The sequence below is a fragment of the Mesoplodon densirostris genome, chromosome 15 (assembly GCF_025265405.1).
Source record: "Mesoplodon densirostris isolate mMesDen1 chromosome 15, mMesDen1 primary haplotype, whole genome shotgun sequence".
NCBI classification, from domain to species: Eukaryota; Metazoa; Chordata; class Mammalia; order Artiodactyla; family Ziphiidae; genus Mesoplodon; species Mesoplodon densirostris.
Window position 1 is genome coordinate 29,424,603 of NC_082675.1, and position 27,530 is coordinate 29,452,132.

Consider the following 27,530-nt stretch of genomic DNA (forward strand, 5'->3'; position numbering starts at 1 on the left):
CAAACACTGTGCCATACACCCATCTCCTTGCTTCAGCATTAGCAACATTTTGCCAATAGCGGTTATTCTCCTATTTCCCTACCATAAAATTTTTTTCTGGAGCATTAAAGAAAATTCCAGAAATCATATAATTTACCTATACGTATTTTAGTATGATTCTCTAATCTTAAAAAAATACAGGGGAATTCCCTGGCGGTCCAGTGGTTAGGACTACAGGCTTCCGCTGCAGGGGGCATGGGTTTGATCCCTGGTCGGGGAATTAAGATCCCACATGCTACATGGGGCGGCCAAACAAAACAAAAAACCCAAAACCAACCAACCCACCAACCAAACAAAAAAACCCAAGAGCATTATCATAGCAAAATTACCAATAATTCTTTAGTATCACCTCACATTAATTCCATGTCCAAGTTTCCCAATCTTTTAAAAAGTGTTTTTGGTTTTTTTTTTGAAGTTAGTTTGTCCCAATCATGACCCAACCCAGGCCAGGAACTGCATTTGGCTGCCTTGTTTCCCATCTGATTTGCAACAACAGATCCTCCTCCTGCCCTCCTCCGTTTTGTCGTGATGCTACTTGTTGAATAAAGAAATTGGGTCATTTCGTCTGTAGACTCCCCACATTCTGGGTTCGGCTGACCGCTTCTTGCTGGTGTAACATAGCATGTTCCTTTCGTCTCTGTATTTCCGTAAGCTTGTAGCTCTAGGCGTAACCGGATTTCTTTTTTTTTCCTTTACTTTTCCGGTTAGTGAGAATACTTTGGAGGTGATGCTTACCTCCTGTTGCATCATATCACTGTTCATACAGAGTCCAGTTGTGCCGGTTTTGGTGATGTTAAAATTGTTTATCAGGGCATATTTGAAAATATTCCAATATTTTAATTGTAATAATTACCACTTACTACTTACTTACATATACCAGGAATTTTGCTAATTGTTTTCTATGCGACTTCTTATATTACATCTCAGTACATTCACTGTACTCATACATTTGAAAAACGGACCGTACTTGGTTGTTTGGAAGACTCTGAACCACTGCTCCGAGCTTCAGTTTTTTTTTTTTTTTTTTCTTTTTGCGGTATGCGGGCCTCTCACTGTTGTGGCCTCTCCCGTTGCGGAGCACAGGCTCCGGATGCGCAGGCTCAGCGGCCATGGCTCACGGGCCCAGCCGCTCCGCGGCATATGGGATCCTCCCAGACCGGGGCACGAACCCGTATCCCCTGCATCGGCAGGCGGACTCTTAACCACTGCGCCACCAGGGAGGCCCCAGTTTGTTTTTTTGACATAGTGATTCTTGCTCTTGATTTACGGGGTTATTTTGAGGATTATTTGAAGTAATGATATGAAAGCATATTGAAAAGTAGAACACGCCCTGCTATAGTGTTATTAAAAAAAGAAAATCCAAAATAAACAGTTAATGTGATGTCTGTCTCACTTATTCCGCACCCGTTTCTTGAAGGCGCTGAGCCAGGCCCCGCAGAAGAGGATGAAAGCGGCCGGGTGCCGGCGCGCAGCAGCCGGAGAGGCGGGGACGCAGGTGAGCGGCCGCACAGCCACCCTCCGCGGGAGCCCGGGGAAAGGCCCAGAGCCGGCCCAGCGCCGCGCGCCCCGCCGTGCGCCGCCCCGCCCAGCGCCCCCAGCGTCTCCAGCCACAGGCGCCCCCACCCAGCGCCCCGTGTGCGTCCGCTCCCCGCGCCCCACCCCGGCCCGCGCCCTGCCTCGGCACCCCAGCCCGCGCCTCCAGCGCGCCCCGCCCCTGCGCGCCCCGCCCCTCCGCCCCTGCACCTCTACGCCCCGCTCCCCGCCCCCAGTGCGCCCCGCCCCCCGCCCCTGCGCTTCCACTCCCGAGCCTCTACGCCCCGCCCCCCGCGCCACAACGGCGCTCGGGCCCCGCCCCGCGCGCTCGTCGCCCGCAGCCCGCTGGGCCCGTTGCTGAGCAAGCGTTTCGCCGCCGGCAGGTTCGGGACGTCCGGCGCACTGAGGCTGGTGCGGGAACGCACGGGGCGCGCCCTGCGGATGCGGACCCGCGTTGGGAGCCCGCGGCCAGAGGCCGGCGCGGGGCTGGGCCTCCAGGACCGGAGCAGGCGGCTGCGCAGGCAGGTGGTGGCCAGGCAGCCGGGCTCCGTGTCACCTCCGCGCTGAGGCGTCGGTGCTTCCGTTCGTTGCTGTTCCCGGCCCTGCGAGCTGCAGCCCCCTTGCCCTTTTAAGAACGAGGTTTACCTCTTGAGAAAACGGTATACTGGAAATTATTTATTTGCTGGAAAATTACCATTACCTAAGGCCCATGTACTAAATCGTAGGGGCTGCTCCCTTCCTAGTTTGCTGCTGTAGATTTTTAGAAACCCGTCTTATTTTAAAATGTAATTTAAGATGGAAAATTTAACATACAAACAGCCACTGATGGCATTGTGGTAATAATGAATTTAACATTAATGGACAAGTATTAAACATGTTTTAATGCTAGTTTTTTGGAGGAGGGAAGTTAGCTATTAAATGATAGCTTTGAAGTTAAAAATCAATGGATGAAATATTTTGCTCCCAGTGATGACCTGCAGCTGCTATTGTTGTGTGTTGGGCCATACAGAGCAATGTTGTATACGTGTTTTATGTGTAAGTGTTTATATTACAACTTAAAAGAACTGTTCTTGGCCAGTAACTGATGTCGGTCGTTAGGTCGTTAGCTGTGTGGTTCTCGGTGTCTTTTACTTTCAGCGTGGCTCGGGTTCCTTGTGTGCAGGAGGCAGCAGCCACTGTGCCCTCTAGGAGGTGATGCAATTTCCGCTTTAACGATAGTTAATTGAATGAAAGATTATTGTTCCACAAAGCACACAGTTTGTGTTTTATTTCAGGTAGAGGCGCTCTGATTTTGGGGAGCACAGGCCAACCTTCATACCGGTCTCTGTCTTTAAAAGGTGAGAAGATGACCCAGTGATATTCCCCTGAATCCAAGCTCCCAACACTTTTTCTTCTTTTTTTAAATATAAAAGTAGTGAATTAAAATCTAAAACGAAGCCCTTGTTATAGGACATTGTTAACTTATAGGGTCTTCTGTGTGCGTGTGTTTGTCTTCTTTTTTAAAAAAAATTGTGGCAAAACCTGCATAACATAAATTTTTACCATTTTTAAGTGCACAGTTCAGTGGCATTAAGTACATTCACATTGTTCTGCAACCATGACCACCATCCGTTTTCAGAGCTTTTTCCTCTTCCCAAGTGGAAACTCAACATCCATTAAATAATAACTCTCCATTCCCCCCATCCCAGGCCTTGGCACCCACCACCCCACTTCTGTCTCTATGGAATTGACTTCTGTAGGGCCCTCATATATAAATTTATTTATTTATTTATTTTTGGCTGCGTTGGATCTTTGTTGCTGTGCACAGGCTTTCTCTAATTGCGTTGAGCGGGGGCTACTCTTCGCTGCGGTGGGCGGGCTTCTTATTGCAGTGGCTTCTTTTGTTGCGGAGCCTGGGCTCTAGGCGTGCGGGCTTCAGTAATTGTGGCACGTGAGCTCAGTAGTTGTGCCTCGTGGGCTCTAGAGCCCAGGCTCAGTACTTGTGGCACACAGGCTTAGTTGCTCCGTGGCATGTGGGATCTTCCCGGACCAGGGTTCAAACCCGTGTCCCTTGCATTGGCAGGTGGATTCTTAACCACTGAGCCACCAGGGAAGTCCAAGGGCCCTCATATAAGTGAGATCGTACAGTATTTGTTGTTGTGTGTCTGGCTTATTTCATTCAGCATACTGCCCTCAGGGTTCATCCATGTTGTGGCCTGTGTCAGAATTTCTTTCCTTTTTAAGGGTTGAATAATATTCCATTGTAATTAGATGTTCATGCAACATTTTGTTTATTCATGATTCATCCATCAGTGGACACTTGGGTTGCTTCCACCTTTTGGCTATTGTGAATCGTACTGCAGTGAAATTAGTGTACAGATATCTGAGTCTGTTCTCAGTACGTTTGGGCATGTACCCAGAAGTGGGATTGCTGGATCATATAGTTCTATTTGTAATTTGGGGGGGAACCACCATACTGTTTTCCACAGTGGCTGCACCATTTTACATTCCCACCAATAGTGCACAAGGATTCCAATTGCTCCACATCCTCGTCAGCACTTGTTATTTTCTGTTTGTTTTGTTTTGTTTTTGATAATAGCCATCCTGTCCCTTTTTTATTTGTTTTGTTTTGAGTGACTTGCGTGAGGTCACACTCTGGGAAATAGCACACTGGGGTGTGGGCTTCCCCGGCTGTTGGGATCACCCGGGCCCCAGACATTAGGGGAGACCCCAGGAGCTCCAAGCGCTTCTGTGTCTTTCCCTTTTAGAAGAAAGTGTTTTCTCCAAAGAGTCTGGGTAAGACTGTCATCACTTCCTTCCAACCAGAGAGCTGCCCGGGCTCTTCCTCTGTTTGAGTCCCACACTGGGGCTGGTGAGAGGACGGTTCTGGGCGTGCGTTTGCCAGTCTTTACATTCCCGCCTGGCTCCCACTCAGAGGAGCAGGAACAGCCTCTGTCCTTTTCCCTCTTGTGTCTGTGATGAAGGTAGACTGTTGTGCATTAAAGAGAGATGATGGACTGAAACAGCCACGCTGTGTGTTTGTAATTCTAAAATACCCGGGAAAATAAATAAAACTAAACGTAAGCCATTAAGTCCACACACATTAATTGAGCAACTGCTGTTTGCAGGCACCAAGTGGGCATGAGAGGGGGGACATGAAGATAAATGGGCTGGGTTCCTGTGCAGGGAGCGGAGAGCCTAGTGCAGTAGCAAGTATTGTTGATGTCATGGCCAGTGCACACAGGCACGTGTACAGAAAAACGGAGCTCAAAGCTTTACTCTGCCTTTCCTCCACAGTGTGCCCTACAGGCTTGTCTTTTCTGTTTTGTTTTATTCTATTTTATTTTTAAAAATTTGGGTCAGAAACCACCAAACTGATTTTATAAACCAGTGATGAGTCTCTTCTAGCTTTTTGAAAAATTCTGGGATAGTAGTGTTATCGAACCAAACTTGGGTCTAATCTACTGACACCAGATTGTGGTGAAGGAAAATGCGGTATTTATTGGAAAGGCGCCAATACAAGGAGGACAAGTGGCTCGTGCTCTAAAACCCCAAACTCCCCATGGTTTTTCAGAGAAAAGTTTTAATAGGCAAAATCTGGGGGGAGGATGCAGGGTGTGTGGCTTCCTTCTGTTTGGTTGGTGGTGAGGTGGCAGGGCGGGGCTCCAGGAATCTTGTGCTCAGCCTCACGTTGCCTTTTCCACCCGTGTGGGGGCCTTAGTTCTGCAGAAGAGCTCAAAGTCATTATTACTTGTATCTTGAGCGGGGAACCAGGACCCTGCCCCAAGGCTGCACTATTGTTTCTTGACTGTTACTTCCTTGTCTCTGCATTCCTTCCCTTTTCTGATTAGTAACTGTTTGAATCTGCCCTTTGGGACTCAGGAAAGGTCAAGGAGGTTGAGTGAAGCCTATTTTCTACGAATGAGAAACGGGGCACACAGAAAGGCCTTGTACCAGAGTGGGCCCCATAGGGTCCTGCTCCATTTCAGTAGATGTTACTGAGCTGTTTTTTTACTGTTGTCGTCTGTGTTGTCAGGAATAAGAAGTGTGTGTGTAGTAGGAATCAGAATACCAAGATTCAGCCCTGTAGGGGTCAGCAGGGCCTCTGACATGTAGGTAAGCCAGGAGGGGTCCTAGACCTGTGAGTCCGCCCCTTCATCAGAGGCCAGACTGAGCTGTGTCGGGAGCCTGTATGGCTTTCCTGCTGGGTTAAATTTGATGAGCTTAATAAAACCGCCAAATTGAACTTGGGGAATGAAAACAGTAACATTTTATTAATTTTGCCTTTTGAGCCCAAACCTGCTAACGCAGAGGAAAGCTTCTAATATGGACAGAATTATTCATCATTAATCCCAAGAAGACAACACACAGAATATAGTCTTTATCATAACCTCCCACTTCTTCCTCTTACAGGCTGGTGATACAGATGGATAAACACATATTTTTCGTGTGTTTATTGATCAGGCAGGAGGGGACGGTGGCATCTGGGCCTGGGAGGGACCAGACCCCCTGTCACTTAGTCTAGGAAAGGACACGTTTTCTCTCTATTCACCTGTGAGAGCCTGGACGTGGAAGGGACAGTAGCATTTGGTAGTTCAAGCTGTGGCTGTGTTACCGGAAGGGGAACCCCTTCCAGGGCCCAAGGGTGGGGTCTTTAATACTCAGAAATGAATTGTCCAAGGAGACACATGTACTGATGAAGCAGAAGACTTGACTTTAGTGGGAAGGGGCACCCAGGTGGAGAGCAGCAGGGTAAGGGAACCCAGGAGACCTGCACTGCCACATGCTTGTAGTCTCAGGGTTTATGGTAATGGGTTTAGCTCCCCAGGTCATCTATGGCCAGTCATTTTGCTTGTGCCTGTATTTGGTCCAATTCCTGGCAGTGCCGGCATCTCAGTCAAGGTGGATTCCAGTGTGAGGGTTTCTGAGAGGTTGGCAGGAGATATTGTAGGCAGGCGTCTCCTGCCTTCTTTTGGGCTCTCCCTAATTCTTCTGGCTGTTGGTAGCTTGTTTGTCAGTCTGTGTTCTTTATCAGGACCTCCTGTTGTAAGATAAATCATGCAAGCGGTCATTATCCTCCCTGGGCAGGGCGGGGGTTTCAGTCAGTGGTTCCCTAACAGCTGTGGTGATCTTAAGTCACTGGCTTTTATTATGGTTGAGGTAAAACATAAAGTTTACTTTTAGTGAGGCAAGGGTCTGGGGACTTCAGGTGTGAAGCGTTAGAAGCACCACGTAGTGAATGAATGGAGAAGCAGGGTCAGCCCAGCGGCCATGGCTCCCAGACCCTCCGGTCACTGGCCCTCCTTCCCCGGACCTGCTGGGTTCCACTGACCGAGCCTGTGGGAATCCCTCAGGGTGTGAGCTTGACTCTAATCTCGTCCTGAGAAGCCTGCCTCATAGGGATGAAATAAAATTCATATTTTATGGCAAGACGAGAAAACCTTAGATACAAATTTTTTCTCTGCCCATTTGGGCCTCCTCCCCCCTTTAGTGTGTGCTGTGCACCTGCACTGGCCAGCCCTCCTTACTTAGAGAAGGCTTTCCTTCTTCATCTCATCAAGTGTCACAGCTCCTTACGGGGTGACCTTCCTTCTTCAACTTGTAAGGGACCGTGACGGCCCACCACCCACTGCTCGTATGTGCAGGCCTGGATTGTGTAAACTGTCATTGATACGTTTGATGTGTGACCCTTTGTCTCAGAAACAAAAGACCATCTCCCAGGTTGGCTTGAATAAAATTTTCCATTTTTTCCTTAGATCGACTGTTGGTTAATTTTACTGTCAACAATAGAAAGACTTACTTTAAAAAAAAAAAAACACTTTTGTGAACATTTCTGTTAATCTCCACGGGTGCAGTGGGGGCAGGTGCTGTGACCCCCCGAGGCCCAGGGAGGGTCGGGGACTTGCTGAGGTCCCCCAGCAGAGCTGCGGTCGATTCTCACAGATCTGACGGAGGATGCAACACTGGAAGAAGAGCCAGGGCTGCTCTCTCTTGCTCTTTCCTGCCCCACCCGGCCGCAGGGTAGTGATTGGTTGCCCACAGCCGCAGGTTCCCTCGAGCCGGGCCAGGAAGTGAGCAACAGCCAGGTCCCTGAGGCCGGCCACAGGCTGGGAGCCAGCAGAGGGCCATAGGAAGCAGCCGTGGTGGAAGTGACGTCTGGGCCCCTGGCGTGGGGCTCAGAGCTGCGCCTGGCCTGCTTCCCTCACTGTGTCAGCCCTAAACACTGCCTTCACTTCAGAAGGTTAAGGGGGTGGACTGTGGCCATGACGTTGCAGACAGCATTGGGAACACGATTTTGATGGATGGTGCAGTGAGTTTTGGAAAGAGGAAGAAAAGCAGTTTCCAAGCTTTGAGCAAAAGGAATTCTGTTTGAAAGATTTGGTGTCAGAAGCTGTCAAATACGGTTTTCACTCTGGTGGTGAGTTCTATTTTTTTAATGATCACATTATACCAGGTTCACGTGGCATTGGGGTTTTCTCCAGAAAGTGTGTCCCAACAGCCTCTGGCTGGCCTGCTGCCCCCCTTCTTTCCTTTCTTCCCCTTCCCTCCCTCCTTCCTTCTAAGTCCTCTGGTTTGTTTGTTTATGGCAGAAAGAACACGGAAGCCTGAGGAAGGGCCAGGGCTCATGCCCTCTGACCTGTTTGCCTGGGCCTTTATCTAAGCTGACAGCCGTGGGGCATAGCGCGGGCTGGGAGGGGTCCCCGTGCCCACGGTGCAAACCCACCGTGTAGGTCTCTGTCACCATGCCGTGGGGAACAAGGTTCTCTGATGGAGCAGTGGGCGTGGAGGGGCCATTTAACTTGTCCTTAGGGTTTTCTCGTTGGGAAACTGGGACCCACAGAGCAAAGGCTGCTGACGGAAGGCTCCAGACCAGCCCCAGCGCTGGGGCTCCCTCCCTCTCAATCTCGTGGGTGGGGACATTAGGGTCTAGTAAGTTTCAGCTGCTGTTTTGGCCTTGGCTTTCAGGATTTTAGGAGAGTCTAGGACTTTGAAAGAAAATGGGACAGTGAGAGCAAGTGGTTTTGGTACATTTGAATGAGTCCAGGCTGAGGAGGCTGATGGTGTTGAGAGGGTTCGTTACTCCTTCGAGTCCCTTCGCTTTTCCCTCTTTTATCAGCGAGCAGAGAGTCTGTGCCCCGAGTCACACTGACGGTTGTCCACACCTGAGGTGTGACCGTGATGAGTGCATGGCAGCAAAAAGGACCTGCTCCTCCTCCTCGTGCCATCCGAGGAAGCGCTGGCCATGTGGGCAGAGGTTCGCGTGGGGTGACCACACGTCATGAGGTGGCGCTGCCACCCTCAGAGCCACTCTACACTCTCCTTAGAGAAAACGGGTGGGGAGGACAGTCCAGGTCAGAGGGGAAGGGCTGGCTCCCATCACCGACGGTCCAGACCTGGGGGTAAAGCTGTCATGTGTCATGCGTCTTCCGTGATCCCAGGTCACATGCGCGGCTGCCTGTGACCTCTGTGTCCCAAGGGACGTGTTTAAAATCTAGCCTTTGAGCCCTGCTCCCTCTCCCATCGGGTACTTACTATAAACAGTGCGGTTCGAGGGCAGACACAGGACGGGATGGGGAGGTGGGAAACACCTGCCCATCATTTCCTCATTTCTAAAAAGCCGCCTGTGGAGGTGAGTCCTGAGCAGTGCAGCCCCACAGCCGTCAGCATGATTTTAGTCGTCGAAAGCCGGCTTCCTCATTGATCAGTTTCTGGTATTTTCAATACTGGGTTGTGTTTTAAGCTTTTGTTTAATGGCTTAACATACATGTTTGCCCCTGTTTATTTTTAGGTGAGGTTTTGCTGTTTTTCCGCGTCTTAGGGGTTGCGTGTTATAAACCCCACTGTGAAGTAGGCTGGGCTTTTACAGGTGCAGGTGCGAACATTCTGGAAGCCGGACTTTGTGGCGATTGTTTTAAGCCCTAAAAGAATGCATGTCCATGTCCCTTTGGTTGTCAACCATATGAAGGTTCCTAGATCCATCCTAGAAAATCACCTCCCTGGAAAGGACTCTCTGTATTTATTGGCTCAGTTAGGATCCATGGTGGGTGTCTCCACAGCTCCCCCTGCCTTCTGGAGCTTCTCCCGAGTCTGAGCTCTCTGTGGCCTCCAGGTCACCACATGTTGTAGGATCCTGGTCTTGAGCAATAGTGGAGGAAACTAAAGTGGAAGGCCACCTCTCAAAACCCACCTCAGGCCACCCTTTCATCAGCATTCTCGTCAGATGTGTCAAAAATGGATGCCAAGTTCATCTACGATTCAGATGAACCCGTGAACATTTGAAAGTTTCCCGAAGAGAGACAACCACACGTAAATGTCTTATAAAGGAAGGCCATCTAGAGTTTAAGGCTGATGTGCAGGTGAAAACCCATGTTTGTGGGAATGTGTGTAACCCAATGCAGTGTTCATGGCTGTGGCTGCATCAGACCCCAACCCTGAGCCAGCGAGGAAACACCTTGTCTGTGAATGTCTACTACTTTTGTGAAAGAGCCGTGTAGAAAAGTGGAGAATTCACACCAAAGGCAACATGTTACGTGGGGCTACGGCCTGTTGATTTTTGAGGAGGTAGGTGGGGCATCCTTTTGGGAGCCAAGTGGCACCTGCTTGCTAATTGTTGACTTTTCCTGTTATGTCTCGCACCTTAAAACATCCTTCCCTAGACTCCCTCCATCTCATGATTTCTAAAGTAGTAATAAAACTTTGTCATCTTGGTGGGAGGATCATTCTAGTAGCGCTATCCTGTCACGTGGAGGTGTAGAGACCACCTAGGAAGCCACTGTTTTCCCTTATCTGTAAGTCATGTGGTGGGTCGTCCTTGTGAAAGTACAGGACAGTCCTGTTTATCTGGGAAGGTGATAGGGTTCTGGAACTTGCTAGTTCTTAATGGAGGGCTAGTGACAGTGGCTTGTTAAGGGACACACATCACCCGGTCCTCTTCCTTTCCCCACAGGTACTCGCCTAAGACACCAGCGCCAGCTGCACCTGGCCAGGAGTCTAGTTTCCTTGTGGGAAGTCTCGTGGATTTGACTTGGCTGCTGCACCCCCAGGCAGGGACATGGCTGCAGGGGACATGGCCTCGACCCGGCTGGGGGCCGGGCAGCAGCACCTCCATCCACTGAAGAGGAGGGGCTTGGTGCTGCTGAGACTCACGGCCATTGTCTTTGCTGTACTTCTCTTTTGTGAATTTCTAATCTATTACCTAGTGATCTTCCGGTGCAGTTGGCCTGCAGTGAAAACTCCCACAGATGCCGGTGGACTCGGGACCCCTGAGCCTGTGCTCAGGGCCATGTTCTTGGCTGACACCCACCTGCTCGGGGCTGTGAGAGGCCACTGGCTGGACAAATTACGGAGGTAGGGGCTGGACAAATTACGGAGGGTTTTCTGCGGGTCCGTAGGCTGGAGGCTTGTCGGCCTCTACCCACGGGTTGGGCCTCACGGCTTTAGGGACGCGTTCATTATTTTCTCCTCAAAGAAGGACGTTTGGGGCATTTGGCTTTTCCTTTAACTTACTATTTACTGAGTGTCTGTTACGTACAAGGACCCAGGATTGTGAGTCGGGTGTGGGTCTGAGTCCTGTGGCTCTGGACTGGTTATCAGGCCAGATAACCAGAGGCCTCTGAGCTCCTTTGTCTCCCCGTCTGCAAGTGGGTTCATATGGGAAACCTCATGGGCCATGTGGACGAGGTCCGCGGAGGGGTCTCCCTCTCCCCCCTCACCTCTCTGGTGTGAAATTTTGAGCCCTTGGGTTTGCCCCTCTGGGAGACCGGAGGAGGAACAGATTTGTGGTTGTTTCCCTGGGGACAGCTTAGACCTGCTTGGCTTAGTTTGTTTTCTCATTGAAAGGCTTTTAAAAATGTTACTTAAAAATGTTTTTTTTTAAATTAATTATTTATTTATTTTTGGTTGTGCTGGGTCTTAGTTGTGGCAGGTGGGTTCCTTAGTTGCAGCTCGTGGGCTCCTTAGTTGCGGCTTGCTGGCTCCTTTAGTTGCAACATGTGTGCTCCTTAGTTGCGGCTCGTGGCCTCCTTAGTTGTGGCTCACCAGCTCCTTAGTTGCGGCTCACGGGCTCCTTAGTTGTGGCATGCAAACTCTTAGTTGCGGCATGCATGTGGGATCTAGTTCCCTGACCAGGGATCAAACCCGTGTTCCCTGCATTGGGAGGCGGATTCTTAACCATTGCGCCACCAAGGAAGTTCCTAAAAATGTTATTTTTAACTGTGGTAAAATGAAATAATGTAAAACTTACCATCTTAACCATTTTTTTTTTTTTCTTTTTGCGGTATGTGGGCCTCTCACTGTTGTGGCCTCTCCCGTTGCGGAGCACAGGCTCCGGATGCGCAGGCCCAGCGGCCATGGCTCACGGGCCCAGCCGCTCCGCGGCACATGGGATCCTCCCAGACCGGGGCACGAACCCGTATCCCCTGCATCGGCAGGCAGACTCTTAACCACTGTGCCACCAGGGAGGCCCTTAACCATTTTTAAGTGCACAGCTTGGTGTCATTAAGCACATTCACAGCACTGTCCAGCTGTCACCCCATCCATGCCCAGAACCTCACCATCTTCCCCAGCTGAGACTCTGTCTCCACTGAACACTGACTTCCCCTCCCCACCCCCAGCCCCTGGTCCCCCACCATCTACTTCTGTTTCCAGCAACTTGACTGCTCTGTGTCCCTCAGTAAGTGGGTCCCACAGTGAGTGTTTGTCCTTTTGTGTCTGACTTGATTCACTGAGTGGAACGTCCTCCAGGTCCACCTGTGTGGTGGCAGGTAGCAGGATCTCTTTCCTTTTTGAGGCTGAGTTTTACTCTGCTGTCTAGACGGACCACATTCTGTTTATCCGTCATCTGTTTCCGGACACTGGGTTGCTTCCACCCTTTGGCCTTTGTGCTTGATGGCATGAAGGCAATTCCTGCCCTGGTGGCCCTGTCCCTGGCACCTTCTTGTCACCATGGCTTCATTTGTGCCTCCCTGGACAGGACTTTACTCCTGTGGGCGGGAGTGTCCTCCAGTGCTTGGGATGTCCCCAGGTGGGCGAAGGAGGCGGGACGGACGGCGGGGCTGCTGTACCTTCTTCCTCAGAGTTTTAAACCCCAGGAGGCATGAGCTAAACCAGGGCTAGGGTGAGGCCCGGGTTCTCTGTTTGGGCTTCACCTAGGGAGCCTTCTTTATGAGCAGTCCCGCGAGCAGCCTGCCCTGTCCTCCTGCTGCTGCTTCTACACACTTTCCTCGCCAGGGTGAATAACAGTAAATCAGGGCAAACCAAGATGTGTATTTATGAGGCATCCTTGGTGAATCAGTGGCCACGCAGAGAGGTTTCTTGGCCTCAGTCTCCCCTGACGGACAGTTACCGTCCCCTCTATCGTGCACCGGACATAAGGCCCGCTTTGGGAGGGGAGAGGAGCTGGGATCGCAGGACAGTGGTGGAGTCGGAGTTGGCCAGGGAGCTGGAGGCGGGGCAGGCGCTGCCGATTTGAAGCCCCACCTGTGTGGGCGCTGTGCCCGCTCGCTTCATCCCGTGACTATCGTGAAAGCAGGTTTCACTGTCTCGTTGACCACAGAGAGACCAGGAATCAAAGGCAGTAGGCAGCATTGGCGAGATGACCGCAGGTTGCTGGGGGGCGCCGTGTTGGGCTGTGGCCTATTGGGCTGCAGACCCAAGGCTCTGAGTGGTCGTCTTCCTCTGGGAGTTCTGATGCTGGGCTGTGTCTCTCGTCTCCCCCAAGAAGCCCTGTGCTGCATCTCCTCCGTGTGTCCATCGGCATTGGCATCTTTGGAAGCCGCATCCAGGCCTCCCAGGCCCCTGGGCTCTGGTGAAGGAGGGACAGCTTCACGTGCAGGGTGGGGCTGGTGTGAGGGTCCCACCCAGAGAGGCAGTCCTTGCGGTGGTGGGAGGGGCAGCCTGACGGTCCCCTGGTGCCTTTGCCCCCTCAGGGAAGCAGGTGGGGACCCTGGCTCTTCCAAGCAAGGGGGGCCGTGGAAGAAGGAGCGGGGCCCTTTTAGTTCACATTTTAAATGGCCCATCAGACCATCCGCTGGATGTAGCTCCGCCCGAGAAGCAGATTGACCCTTCCTTTCCTCTTGGCCTCCAGGGAGTGGCAGATGGAGCGAGCCTTCCAGACGGCGCTGTGGCTGCTGCAGCCCGAAGTCGTCTTCATCCTGGGAGATGTCTTTGACGAAGGGAAGTGGAGCTCCTCCCAGGTAAGACCCTGCAACCCTGGCACCCTGGTCCTGTGCTGAGGTCCAGTACAGGAAGCCCAGGGGGTCATGGAGCCCTGGCCATGGGTCAGAGGTTCCAGCATGAACAGTGTGTGGCCTGTCCTGAGGTCTTTGGGCTCTGTGTCAATGACAGTCCTGAGTTAGGTCGGCTCATCTTAGATTTGTCTGTGCAGGAGACACCTGGGTTAGCCAGACGCTTCCCACGAAGCTCTCGGAAGGGGAAAAGTAAGCAAGAGGGAAGCGTTTCAGTTGTCCCCGGAGTTACAGAGTACATGCTGAAACGTAGCTTGACTTTAGGCTCTTAAAATATAATGGCTACATCATGAGATTGTGCTATGTACAGGTTACTTGCTTTCCTCTCATTTTCCTTCCTCTGAGGAAGGTGGGGGGAGCCAGGCCCTGGTGGGAGGAGGTTCCTTTGCCCTTGGGCCCAAGATTGGGTGATGTGAACCTTTCCACAAACCAGAGAGAAAGTCCCTTCTCACCTTGGCTGTCAGAATGCTTTGCCTACTACATTCCTGGGATTAATGGGGGAAAAAAAAAGCTGTTTTTGCTGCTTAGTTAAAAATGTTCTGTCACTAATGGTTTTGGATGATTTTTTTTTTTTTGGCTGTGCTGTGCAGCATGTGGGATCTTAGTTCCCCAACCAGAGCTCGAACCCGTGCCCCCTGCATTGGGAGTGCAGTCTTAGCCAACTGGACCACCAGGGAAGTCCCCTGGAAGATATTTTTAAAAATTAATTGAAATTTCCCAGGACGGTCCTAAGCTGTACAAAGAAAGTCTTGGTCCAGGTATGACAGAAACCCAGTGTTCATAGGGTTGCAGTGTTTGTTGTGATCTAGTGCAGAACTAATTATGAAATAATGGAAATGCTGTATGTAAAAAGCAACTAGTTATAAAACGAGGTTGGGTATAGATGTTGGTTTTGTAAATCAAAGGGAACATTTTATCTTTTTCTAATTTTATGTTATTCTAACCTTAAGTATTATCTGTTAAAGTCTTTGTAAATGTATTGAAGGAATCTCTATCCAGCTTATTTCCCTAGGTTGGGCCAAATTTAAACCTTTTAGGATAAAGTTGACTACTGTTCAACTAGGTATCGTCCAGCCTGGAGTGTTTGTCCAGTTTATGTTTTTGGGCTTAATAAAAATAAGAACTAAACAAGCATCATTCTCAAGCTTTAACAGTTAAAGTCAGAAAAGTCTTGAGATATTTGTTGGACTTTGTCTTTCCCCCATGTCTCATTGGGCCCTACCCCACCGTCCCAGCCTCAGGGAGTGTGACCCCATGGGAGCTGCTGGTCCTCATCCTGGGGGGACACACAGTGTACTTGATGTTTCTGCAGAGCCCGTTCTTAGAACAAGCCCAGATCTGCGGGCATCCTCACTGAGCCTGGGCTCTGTGCGTGGCCGTTAGGTGACCTTGAAGTAGTGGGTGTATGAAGCAGGTGGTTTGGGGAGATAACACCATTTCATTAAAATTTGACATCAAATTAAATAGTTAAAATATTAAGTTAGTTTTGGGAAAAGAATGTTAGAAATTCTGTATGTTGGCTTTATGAACGTCTGATCTGGGCGGGAGTGACCTCTTCACCCTCAAAACAGGGCAGGGAAGGCTCCCGGGCCACAGCGGTGGTGCTTCTCCCCCCAGGCCTGGGCGGACGACGTGGGGCGCTTCTGGAAGATCTTCCGACACCCGCCCCATGTGCAGTTGAGGGCCGTGGCCGGCAACCATGACATCGGCTTCCACTACCAGTGAGTGGTCAGAGGAGGCCCCTGCGCACGGCTGTGCCTTCCTGCCTGCCCAGCCTGGGGGGCCTTACCTGTGCGGTCAGGTGGTGGGGCTCCACGCGGGCGGGACTGCTGTCCTGCACATCATACGCCTGCTCCACGGCTGATCTGTATGTGCCCTGGAGTGATTCTAACTTGAAACTTACATTTCGTGGCCAGTTTTCTTCGGGAATCAGAAAACAAGACGATTTGGGCTTTACTAGCTAATGTTCACACAGTGCTTCTGATGTGCCAGCCTGTTAGAAGAACTGTACTTCTGTACATTTAATCTCTTATTTTACCTATTATTTTTTATTACTTTACCCACTGTACCAGTGAGGAAGCTGGGGCCCTGGGGACAAAGCTGCTAGCCTCAGGCTCCAGGCCCTGGGCTGGTCAGTGGTGGGGCAGTGGGGGTGGCACCTTGCCCACCTGGGGCCCATGGGAGCTCAGAACGAAAGGTGCTGGTCGGGCCCTCAGGTCCCGGAAGTTACTTTCTGTGTTCACGATACTGCTTCAGACGTCTTAAAATGGCTCGTTCTGAAAGCTGTTTCTTTTTACAATTGAACGTAGGATGAACACATACAAAATAAAACGATTTGAGAAAGTTTTCAACCCTGAAAGGCTGTTTTCTTGGAAAGGAATTAAGTGAGTATTATCTATGAATTCTTATGAAGACCCTTAGAACTTGAATTTCCTTAAGAAAGTTTAAACACGATGGTCATGTCCCAGATCATTGGATTAATCGGCTTCTTATCTCTAAATTCTTTAAGTGTCAGGCACCTTCTTCGTGCCCGGTGGACGTGCATATGGGAAAGGAAGGCACATGTAGTGGGCGTTTCTGACGGTGCACTAGAGGGAAGGGGGCCCAGGGAACCACAGCTGGCCTTGTTGTCAATCCCAGTTCGGGCTCCTCTGGCCCAGCTAGCTCTGCAGCACCCCTAGCTCCACCGGGTTTTAGGCTTTGCTCTGTTGTCTTATTTCACATCATCTCCAAAGGGAGCCAGGCTGTGTGGGTGGGTCTTTGTCTCCCCATTTTACAGCCGAGATCCAGGCACACGAGGTCAGATGCTCAGCGTGGCGGTCACCTAGGACCTCTCACACGTTCAGGGTGGAAAAGCCTTTACCGTGTCTTGGACTCGCCCAGAGATGCTGTTTTGTCCTCTTAGCATTGTCTGCACCTGCAGACAGAGCACAGCCGGGCTGAGACTTACAGCTGTGCTGGGGTTTCTTCCCCATGGGTGTGTAGCTTCTGTGTCCCAGGGACACAGTCGCCAGCGGACAGGACAGGTGGCCCATGGCTGATCTCCTGCCCTTGCCTCAGTTTCGTGATGGTTAACAGCGTTGCACTGGAAGGGGATGGCTGTGATATCTGCTCTGGAGCAGAGGCTGAGCTCCTGGAAATCTCTCACCGGCTGAACTGCTCCCGGGAGGTAGGACCCCACACTCTCCCACCCCCAGGGCATGGCCTCCCCGCCTTCCCTCCCCACCATCCACCGTCCAGTGAAGGCGGGGTGTGAGTTAAGGGCCTGACCTCTGACCAGCAGGAGCATCGCCCCCAAGAGTGTGGAGACGGGCAGCGGCTGCCAGCCTCGGCCCCCATCCTCCTGCAGGTGAGGGGGTCCCCGCCCATGTTTGGAGGAAGCGTCCAGGGTCTTATGGTCCCCTGACTCCTCTCTGACCCTGGACAGCACTTCCCGCTTTACCGGAGAAATGACGCCAACTGCTCCGGGGAGGACGCGGCACCCCCCGACGAGAAGTACACCCCCTTCAAGGAGCGCTATGACGCGCTCTCTCAGGAGGCCTCGAGGAAGGTTTGCTGCCTCCGGGACGCAGGGACGTGGGGACACAGGGAGGCGGGGTGGGACAGGCAGTGCCTGCACAGCTGTTTCATCCTCCCCCCCCCGCCCCCTCCCCAGGAAACCCACTTCTGTTCCCTAAGATCTAGTTAATAATGTTCTCAGCTATTCTTTATTCTGTTTTACCATCACCACGTATTTAGGAAGGTGAATGACACTTAGAGTTTTTAGGGACTTAATTAGAGTGTGCTTTCTTAAGTGTGTGTGTCTGTATGTATATATTCACACGAATATTTATATACTATATAGTGTATGTAATATGCAAAGCAAAATATAAGTACATTTATGAAGTAGATTTATAAAAATATTTATAAAGAGAAAATATAATTTAAAATATGAAATCTGGGATGAGAAGAATAGATTCTCCCTAAGAGCCTGAGCTCAACTTTTGGTGGAGTCTAAACAGCCCAAAGGATTTTCAGGGCCGAGGGAAGAGGGCCCGCCTGCCTGCGGGGGGCTTCGTGGTAGCCACGGGGCGGTGGCCGCGGGGTGGTGTCTGTGGCGGTGGCCCTGGGCCCTGGCTGCACTCTCCCCACCTCCGCTGTCACTGCAGCTGCTGTGGTGGCTCCGGCCGCGCCTGGTCCTCAGTGGCCACACGCACAGCGCCTGCGAGGTCCTACACGGGGCCGGCGTCCTGGAGGTCAGCGTGCCATCTTTCAGTTGGAGGAACAGAAACAACCCCAGTTTCATCATGGTACGTGAACCTTTATTTTCATCTCAAAACTTTCATACGTATTTAAATCAACACAGTGATCAACTACTGAATTGCTGCAATCTGTGAAAATACACAGAAGCTGTAAACACCACCCCCCAGGCATACCAGCAGGAACACCTCTCAGGGGACAGTTGTGGCTGCGGGGGTACACCTCAAGGTGTCTCATCCTGCGTCCCTGCAGTGCCCTCGGGTACCAGCTCTGCCTGTTCTGTTTTCTAAGGAAGCAGGGTCAATCTTGTGTTATTTTCCAAACATGCCCATTTGTTCTGACAGAAAAATGCTACAGCTCTTGCACGTTTATTAAAGATGTTAATTAGTGATGACCTGAAGCTTCAGCTCCTTTCTTTGACCCATGAGTCCAGCATCCAGGTCACCGTGCTTTCATGTCAGGGGCTTTTACTTCATAACAAGATGGGGAAAACCTCCTGTTTTCAAATTCAAAGTAAATGAACGTTCCCCACTGTCATTCCACATAGCAAAAACATTTACCAAAAAAAAAAAAAGAAAAAGCTCACTGAGATGCCCCCAGCATCTGGTATACGTATTTCTGGTAACAGCTGCTTATTTCAGCATTAAGTGGCATGAAAAACAGCCGTGTCCTGCTTGTTCCTGGATGACCACTGATGCTAAGTCTCCAGGCCTCTCTGAACCCCTCTGCCATGTGCCCCCTGGGTTTTAGAGGAACCCCCCGTGCCAAGGGCTAGATTCAGTGGAGGTCAGCTCCAGGTCGTGTGCACTCAGCACACTGGGACCCAGTGCTTGGGGGCGGGGGGGTGGCTAAAGGCTGTGCCCTTGGTCTCAGGTGCCTCAAGCCCAGCGGCTGCCTTTCCTCGGTTGGGTCTGTGGGTTGGCGCTGTCACGGCAGCTAACGGTCTCGCTTACTCTCCAGGGCAGCGTCACGCCCACAGAGTACGCCCTTGCCAAGTGCTACCTGCCCTGCGAGGACACGGTTCTGACCACGTACTGCACGGCGGCCGGGGGCCTCGTGCTCCTCACGTTAGTCCACGCTGGGCTCGTAGCCTCACCTTTTCATTTCGGTTGGAACATGCTCAGAAAATTTAAGACCACGTGAGTAGCAGGGGACGTTCTGCACTTAGTAGTAAGTCCCGAAGCCAACGAAACTGAACTTCAGGCAGTGCCTACGGAGGGCGAGACCGAAGTGGGCCATGGGCACAGCTCGTAGGATCTGGGTTGCTGGTGCAGAGTCCTGCAGAATCAATAGTTGATTGTGCTGTTCTCACGCTGTGAAAATGGGACTTGTCTCTACAGCAGGTCTGTCTTCTCGTTTTATCAAATATATGTGTAATCAAAGATTGTGTCTGTACAGTGTGTAAAAGCTATGAATGTCATCACTTGCATGCACTAGACAGCCTTCCGTCCCCAAGATGTAGGGGGAGCTGTTCACAAATGCTGGGTTTGCTTCTGTCCTCCTATGAGTAGTTCTCAAGTTCTTATATTTTATAAAGCTGTATACTTAAAATAAAATACAGATGCTACGAGCAGGAATACACTGTTCTCAAGACTTTTGTATTTCTGTGCTAAATTTATGGAATCCGATTTTTATTAATTAATTAATTTTTTTTGGCTGTGCCACGCGGCATGCAGGATCTTAGTTCCCTGACCAGGGATCAAACGTGTACCCCCTGCAGTGGAAGCACAGAGTCTTGACCACTGTACTGCCAGGGAAGTCCCTGGAATCAGATTTTTAGATGAGTGTAATTTTCTCTCCAGCAGACCAAGTTGTTAAATTTGAATTGAATGCCTGTCAGTGATCAAAAGAAAGTTGAAAAATGGACCAGGAAGAGGCTTTTGGTATTTAAAAATAAATATGCTGTGGTAATTTTAAACCGGATAAAATGTATTCTTTTTGTGTTTTTTTCCCTAAGAGTCTGGCTCTTCAATCAGACTTTTAAGTAGGAAGTTTAGTTACAGCGGAATTGTTGAATAATAATGCATGTAAAAATATACAACTTCATTTTTTTTGGGTGTATGTGTGGGGCTGTAGCTCTTCCGATTTTCATGTTTTACTTTGAAAATGCAATGGAAACTGAAAATCATTTCCACTTTATATGTCTCAGTTCAACTGAGAGTTTTATGAAATAATCAAGGATGACAGGAACAGGAATTCGATGATAATGAAATAAAAAAATGTGATGGTGCATTGTCTGTAAAGTTGTCATCCTTTATTTCATGGAAGAGCAGTATTTAAATGTGGATGAATTTACAAAGGATTATAAGATGCTGATTTATAGAGTAAACTTAAAAATATTAAAGACTAAAAGACGAAATGGGAGTTAATGCAGTAACGCAGGCTAGGCTGCCCCATCTCTGCATTTGTGTTGTTGAAATATAACCTTGGACAATTTAAAAGATTGTCTTTGACCTGAGAAAACCGCCCTTAAAGCCATGGATACGCGAGAACGGCTTTCGAGGTCTTGAGCTGGATGTAACTCATGAGGCTGCATTTGCAAGTCTAGGTTGAGAAACAGCCATGTATTTTGACTTTGTATTTCAAATAAAGGTTTTGTAATGTTTCTTCTTCAAAAGGCAAATCACGTTCTATCCTTTGATTCTCCAAGGCCAGAGACAAGCCTGGAACCCTTGTCTTCTCGCTCTTTGTTTACGATGAGACCTGTGGTCAAGTAAGTGGTTCAAAAACTTTGACTGAGGGAATGGGTGACCTTGGAAAAGTCTTTAAATTGCCAGATAATTGAGAAACATGTTTTCTGGAGAGAAAAAACATCCTTGGTTCCCCGAAAGAAGCTTGTGATGTGGGTGTGGCATTTTGTGAAATGTGGATGATTAACGTGTATCATTTATATTTATATAAATTTATATATATATGTATATTTATCAAGGAGTATTGTTAAAAAGTACCAACCTGATAAAATACCCTAAACTCTCTATACACCATTCACTCCCTTTCTCAGAGCAAGCGGCAGTATGATGACAGCTGTTCAGCACAACAGAAACACGTTTCTTTTACAGGGACAGCCATAGTCAAGGCACGGAGATCTACAGGGATTTTCCTTGAGTAGTTATACAAAATAATATTACATTTCGTGGTCTGTACAGTGTAATAAACCAGCAGTAAAACAACAAAAAGAACCTATGAAAGGAGGCCGTTGCCTGAGCAGCGTGAGTCTGGGGACCATCGTGGACGGGACACATGTGGCCAGAGCGAGGGGGGGGTCCTGCTGAGGTGTGGATGGTCAGAGGGGCTCTGACACAGAGGCTGAGGCCAGCCGCCCCTGGAGACAGGCCTGAAGGGGGTTCTGTCCCCACTGTGGCTTGGGGACTCCTCTGAGTCGTGGGCCCATGGGGTCAGAAGGGCGACGCCCCGTCACGCTTGGGCCAGTGCGTCTCCCCACCTGCCAAGTTCTCCACAAGTCGGGGCCCCCTCACCCCCACACAGACCGGGGCGGGGAGGTGGGGGCAGAGGTGGCCGGGGGCCCGGCGGTCACGAGAGCCCACACGGTGGACGGGGACTCGCTGCTCTGTGCCGGGCGGCCCTGGGACGCGGGGCGGGGTTGGGGGGCTCACAGGAGCTCGTACTGCTTGAGGTGCATCCGCTGGATGATGTCCCTGCAGTCGTTGAAGACGCGGCGGATGTTCTCTGTGTCCACGGCACACGTGAAGTGGGGGTAGCAGTAGTGCTTGCCGTCACCTGTGGCTGTGCTGATGCGCTGCGGAGACGCAGCCCGTCAGCTCCAGGGGACCGAGGGCCAGGGGCGGGGGCGTCTGTGTCAGGGCTGAGCTCCCCAGATCTCACTTTTTATGTAAGTTTGAAATCATCTCAAAATACAGAGTTTTTTCAAAAAAGGAACGTCTGAACCTGAGCAGGTCCGTTTCCACGTGACCCTTGAGCTGAGGAGAGGCCACACCCTGCATCCCACTGAAAGGCAACACGCAAGTGGGGTCGGTCATCTCAGTGCCGCCCTGGGGCCTGTACCCTGCCCATTCCTGCTGGGAAGCTGTGTGACCTGAGGTCGGAAGTCCGACCTCCCTGAGCCTCCGTGTGCTCAGCTATGAGATGAGGGAACAACACCTTCCCATCCCTCATTGTTTGGGGGAGATTAAATAAGCTCGTGAGAGACTAAGTGCAAAGAGCAGGGTCACCCTAAGGTGGCAGGACAGCAAAGGGCAAGGAAAATGCTCACCAAGAACAGATCCCGGATGAAGAACTTAGCTCTTGTGACTTTGGGATCTTCTCCTGCATCTGGTGTCGCTGTAGAAGATCAAAGGGAATTTAATTTAAGTGACATGACACACAGATACAGCTGGATGGAGGCTGTGCACACAGAGCACGGAAGCACACGGGCCATGCAGCCAAAGACTGAAACGTGACCTTCGTCTCTCTCCTCCTCCCAGGTCACTTTGACTTCAACAGTGGTTTGCGTTTGGTGCAGGGTGAACAGCTTCTACTCAAGTCAGATGAAGCGTCTCACTGACCGGTGAGCCGGCCCCCAGTCGCCTGCACCTGGTGAACCGTCCTGCAGGGAGGGCTGCCAGCGCATCCTGAGACTTTTCCCAGGAAAAATGCTGACCATACAGGGTAAGGGGAGCGAGGGGCTGGTTCCCAGGAAAGGTCAGAGCAGGCCCGGCTGCTGCGGGGTGGGTGGCATGGGGGCTGGGGTGCTCCCAGACGGCGGCTGCTACCCGGGCCCAGGAAGCACCCCGCCAGGCTGGCTGAGGTTGGTGCAAAGACCGCGATAGGTTTCTTAACTTCTAACTGAAGTTTCTGGGAGAGCCCCCTTCATCCTGCTTTATCCAGTTTGGGATTAAACCTTGAGGAGTGGGGTTATTTTGACATAAGCACATCCCTCCTTGGAGACTCTGGTGGCCCAGGAAACTCAAAACCCAAGAGCAGCCACTGGAAATGGGTCCCGACTCCTCCAGGTTTGCCAGACGGGACCTTCCCGTCTTCAGCACTGAAATTCCCACGTCCCAGGAGCCTCACAGCCTCCCGGGACGGCTGGTCACCCGATGAAGTCACCATGCTGTGGCCAAAGTCATCGCTGGGGACAGAGGCCTCAACACGATGGTCCGCAGCGAGCGGCTCAGGACAGAGGTCACTGCTGCCCCGTCCCTGCGGGCCCGGCTGGAGTGGCTCAGACAGCGACTTCCCTGTCAGTCACTGTGCAGGGTCAGCAGGCAGGTCCAGGCGGACCGACTGACACGGGGCCCCGGGAGGCAGAGCTCCCCCGCAAACCCCGCGTTCACGTCAAGCTGCCCTTCCTCCTCCTGCTCCGCGTGGACCAAGCTGGACTCTGAAAATTTTACAAACGGGACCCTAAGGACATTTTAATACTCTAGAAGCCAAGGGTGGGGCAGGAGTCAAGAAGATTGATCTAAATTAACTGAGTTTCCTAGATTCATCAGAACCGTAGGAATTACAGTTACAGGGCTACTGAAAGAACAGTTCTTTCCCTTAATCGCAACATACTTGTTTTGGAATCTTACCGTCTTCAGGAACAGTATAATTTGCATACTCTGGGAAGTAGTCTTCAATCTTTGATTTCCCTGCCAACACTTTTTCTGCCAGCATATCCTGTTTGTTCAAGAACAAGATGATGGAAATGGTCCGTAACCACCTGGAAAGGAGCAGGAAACACACAGGTGTGGGTCCACTGCCTGAGCAGGCACCTCTGTCGCAGGCATTATCCATGGAGAGGACCACATGCTGCCCTCCGGACGAGGCGCCGGGCTTGGGATTATTTGATGCCCCGGAACCTCAGCCCCCACTCCATCTGCACACAAGACTCCCTCATGAGGATAAACTCTCAGGACGGGGATTCAGCTCCACGGGGCTGTACTGGCGCCAAAGCCAAGGTTCACGTCAGGAATAAATACGCTCAGATTTGTGTGGTGTAATTTACTAGTAAAGGGTCAGAAAAGCGGGAGAAGTTAAAGCTCTCACGACAACAGAAACAGAATAGATGGTCACGCAGGGCATCTGTGGATCTTGGGCGAGGAGCTGCGTGTTGAGGGTCTGGGTGGGGACTTGTCACTTCGCTGACAAGTTGAGGGAGGGGCTCAGGGGTCATGAGTCATGAGCGGATGTTTTAAATGGGCGCTTTTTGCATTTTAAAAACCAAACAAAACCAATTTTGAAGCGTATGTAACCTTAGGCTTCCAAAACAGAGATCTGGATTTTCCTGACAAAGTCCCATCAGCTTCACACCCCCATCTTCAGTAAGTCTCTACATTAAATGGACTGAAAGAGGCTTCTTATGGTTTTAGAAGATTTATCACAAGGAAGGACTGCATCAGAGAACAAAGATGAAAGCAAGCCGAGAGGCATTACCTGTTGTTCCAGATGCTCTCGAAAAGGTCCAGGGACTCCCGCAGGCGGTTGGTATTGTTATCTTCCCGGATCACCATGTTGTAGCTGCTGCAGGCGGCCACATAGATGATGGCGGTGACATCTGGGTGGGAGGAGTGGGGGAGGCACCTTGGTTATTTAGAGCAGTTACGGCCACCCATGTCCGGGGAGAGCTCCCTTGTGATTGCAGGATTGACCCGGGGCCCCCAAACTAGCAGAGACAGTGTGACCCCAGGATGCTTAACTTCCGTATTCATGGGACTAAGGCACTTGATAGGTGAGCAGATTGAAAACTACTGAAACAGTAGCAGGAGGGAGTGTGGGTTTGTCCCCATTTTCTTGAGAGAGGGAGAAATCACCGTTGAAGCACTGGATCCATTTTCTTCTCTCGTCCCTCTGGCCTCCGACATCAAACATGCTGGGGGAGAACATGGGTTGGGGGGTGCCGTTAGCCAGGGGTGGGAGGACATCCGTCCTTTTCTCTCCCCTCCTCCTGGCCCGTGGCTCTGCTCCCCAGGTGACCTCGCACACGGGCCCAGCGGGGCCTCCCCAGTCTGGCCCAGATGGGTGTCCACACCCCGGTATTTCTCTGAGCCCCGGCCCTTAGCCCTGTGATCAGTGGCCGCTTGGCTCTCTTTCCCCCTGGGCAGCCCCTTGCCTGCGTCCTCCTCCTCTGCACCTGCCTGAAGCCACCGGGCTCGAGTGCCTCACTTCCCTGCACTGACACCTGCGCTTGTGCGCACGCACGTGGGTTTGTAGCACTGTAGGCCCGGGATCGCCCGGTATCCAGGCTGCTTCCCCGACCCCAGGCCTGGGGGCCCCGCGGGAGGGTCCTGCCCACACGCTTACTGGAAGTTGACTTTGTCCACTTGGAATCGTGTCTCGAAAATCCCTGACGTCAGAACTCTGCACCTGAGGAGGTCCTGGAGGCAGAGAAGAGAGAAGCAAACAAGTGACCCCTGTCCTCAGGAGGACAGCCCGGGGCAGCCAAAGGTTGCGAGTGTCCCAAACAGCAATTCCCTCCATCGGAAAAGAAACAGGACCTAAAAACTCAGACAAGGGGTTCCCTGGTGGCGCAGTGGTTGAGAGTCTGCCTGCCGATGCAGGGGACACGGGTTCGTGCCCCGGTCCAGGAGGATCTCACGTGCCGCGGAGCGGCTGGGCCCGTAAGCCATGGCCGCTGAGCCTGTGCATCCGGAGCCTGTGCTCCGCAACGGGAGAGGCCACAACAGTGAGAGGCCCGCGTACCGCGGAAAACAAACAAACAAACAAAAAAAAAACCAGACAAATGCTCTCAGTCTCACTCCCCGGAGAAAGTCACAGTTAATGTACTGGTTTGGTCTTGGAGACTTGATGGCTCTGCTTTTATTTCCTTTAGAAGCTTCTCGTAATCACTCCTGAGTGTTCCCTACTGACACCATGTCCCCAGCAACCCGCCAGTGTCTGGGGAGAGGCGCCTGTCCCGCCAGCTGCTGCTCTGGATCAGACTCTCTCTCCTCTCACAGTTCTAGTCTCTAAGGTAAAAGATGATGAGAAAGCCATACAGTTTCACAAGGCTGACACCTCTGCTGGCCTGTCAGGTGTCAGGGTTTCTTTCCTGGTCACCAGATCCATTAGGACGTAAATCGGCCACCGCAGTGGCTCTGGAAGTGGAGGGTGGTGGCCCCTCTGAGCCCGATGAGAAGTGTGAGAACAGACTTCAGGGGCAGGCTCAAGGCCAGGGTAACTGAGCTCCCAGGGTCGGCCTCGTAGAGGGATGGACTCCAGGGGACGACCAGGAGCTCAGACCTCTGGGGGTGGGGGGTGCAGGGAGCCTCCCGGAGGGGCACGGCTGGGCCCCGAGGGTACAGAGACCCTCCAGTGTCCCCCCAGTTCGGGCGGTGGTCACGGCTCAACCCCACCTACCTGGTCCGTAGGCGTGTAGTCCACCAGGCTGACGCTGTCAATTCTCTCCAGGAAGCTGAAAAGAAAGCCAGATGTGCTTGGGGCTGCTCTGGGGACGCCTCTGGGCTGGCGGGCCGAGTCCAGGGGGACAGGGCAGCCACGGGCCAGCAGGTTGCCGCATTCTTCCTGGACACGTGTCTCCCCAGCAGATCAGAGTCCTGAGGGTCCTGATCCGTCGCTGTGGGGGAGCGGGGCTCCAGGCCTTTGCCCTCCCTTGACAGGTTTTACATGTATTTATCTTTCTGTTTATCGTCTGTCCCCCTCCAAATGTGGGACCCACAGGGCAGATCTGGCTTGTTGGCCGGGTTTTCCCAGAGCCTGTGGGGCAGCCCAGCCCCTGCATATTTGTGGGATGAAGTGAGCAGGGGGCTGTGAGGCCCAGCCTGCAACTGACACAGGAAGACACAGCGCTGGTTAACCAGTGAGCAAAGGACCACTTCCCGAGGGGTGGGGGCAGCAGAGTGTGTGAGGAGTGGGCGGGGCTCTGAGTGCCCCGGTGGGGCTCTCCAGGTGGGGGGTCCCTGTGGCTGAGGTGGGGCTCCGGCCCTGGGGAGAGTGGATGTGACTTGGATCAGACAGACTCGGCCGGAGTCCCTGCCTGGACAGCTCGGGGTCCACTGTTGTGTATCTGGAGTAAAGTCATGGTGGGCCTTCCTCCCAGCCTGTGTGCCTGTGAGCTTCTGCACGGTGAGGGGGGAGCACCTCCCCACCTCCACACAGCCCCCCTCCCCAGCCAGCACTGCAGGCCCTTGAGCTGCTTACAGGAGGAGGTGGGAGTGCAGAAGACCCCGGAGGAGCCACAGGAGGGGACCCCTGAGAGCTGAGTCTGGTTTGAAAACCACAGTGCACTCTGGCCCAGTCCTTGCCGGCCTTGCATTTGGTGGAGTGGAGGGCACCTCAAAGTCCACCCCGACCATCTAGCAGGAGAGGAAAGGGGCAAGAAGACTTGAGTCTGTGATAAAGAGGGAGGGGTGTCTGTCGAGGTGGGGAGGGACTCTGGACTACAGCCCAGAAACCTGGGGGCTCCGGTGGGGAGATGAGCCGCCCCCCTTCCCTGTGTATGGATGTAATAATTTGAAGCAGAAGTGGTCTGTCCTCTCGGCAGGGACATCTAATATGAGAAGGTGATACAGACACTGATCATCTATCGAAAGG

The 27,530-nt window shown here is 51.7% G+C and overlaps 2 protein-coding genes across 12 annotated transcripts in view; one reads left to right on the forward strand and one right to left on the reverse strand.

Annotated features, from left to right (window-relative positions):
- The first annotated feature begins 1,902 nt into the window (after window positions 1–1,902).
- Window positions 1,903–22,460, forward strand: MPPE1 (metallophosphoesterase 1). 8 transcript variants are annotated; one of them, XM_060119113.1, is made up of 14 exons: window positions 1,903–2,231; window positions 2,847–2,909; window positions 9,951–10,113; window positions 10,499–10,899; window positions 13,637–13,745; window positions 15,414–15,517; window positions 16,106–16,180; window positions 16,857–16,965; window positions 17,077–17,145; window positions 17,224–17,346; window positions 17,945–18,085; window positions 18,996–20,748; window positions 21,095–21,244; window positions 21,914–22,460. In XM_060119113.1, exons 4-12 carry the CDS (start codon window positions 10,604–10,606, stop codon window positions 19,176–19,178), a joined length of 1,209 nt encoding a protein of 402 aa, XP_059975096.1. In that variant the 5' UTR covers window positions 1,903–2,231; window positions 2,847–2,909; window positions 9,951–10,113; window positions 10,499–10,603; the 3' UTR covers window positions 19,179–20,748; window positions 21,095–21,244; window positions 21,914–22,460. The 8 variants fall into 8 exon arrangements, with proteins under 8 accessions (XP_059975096.1, XP_059975102.1, XP_059975098.1 ...); XM_060119119.1 differs by lacking the exon at window positions 21,914–22,460 and having other exon boundaries at window positions 16,875–16,965; window positions 21,095–21,243; XM_060119115.1 differs by lacking the exon at window positions 21,914–22,460 and having other exon boundaries at window positions 9,609–10,113; window positions 21,095–21,241.
- The window catches only part of GNAL (G protein subunit alpha L), an 89,420-nt gene continuing 79,979 nt past the window's right edge, over window positions 18,090–27,530 (reverse strand). For 2 of the 4 annotated variants that reach the window (XM_060119109.1, XM_060119112.1), the window contains exons 6-12: window positions 26,337–26,391; window positions 25,281–25,354; window positions 24,791–24,849; window positions 24,414–24,534; window positions 23,570–23,700; window positions 22,267–22,334; window positions 18,090–21,792 (exon numbers count right to left, since the gene is read on the reverse strand). In XM_060119109.1, the coding sequence (XP_059975092.1) occupies window positions 21,646–21,792; window positions 22,267–22,334; window positions 23,570–23,700; window positions 24,414–24,534; window positions 24,791–24,849; window positions 25,281–25,354; window positions 26,337–26,391 (655 nt within the window). In that variant the 3' untranslated portion in view covers window positions 18,090–21,645. The remainder of the gene's footprint in view (window positions 21,793–22,266; window positions 22,335–23,569; window positions 23,701–24,413; window positions 24,535–24,790; window positions 24,850–25,280; window positions 25,355–26,336; window positions 26,392–27,530) is intronic. The other 2 variants (XM_060119110.1, XM_060119111.1) reach the window with 2 other exon arrangements.

What these genes read in the sequence shown, in the direction of transcription:
- MPPE1 (XM_060119113.1), top strand. Translation starts at nt 10,604, where the DNA reads ATGGCTGCAGGGGACATGGCCTCGACCCGGCTGGGGGCCGGGCAGCAG. An exon ending in TTTTCTTGGAAAGGAATTAA is followed by an intron (nt 16,181 to 16,856) that starts GTGAGTATTATC and finishes CCCTTGCCTCAG; the next exon opens with TTTCGTGATGGTTAACAGCG. An exon ending in GGCTGAACTGCTCCCGGGAG is followed by an intron (nt 16,966 to 17,076) that starts GTAGGACCCCAC and finishes ACCTCTGACCAG; the next exon opens with CAGGAGCATCGCCCCCAAGA.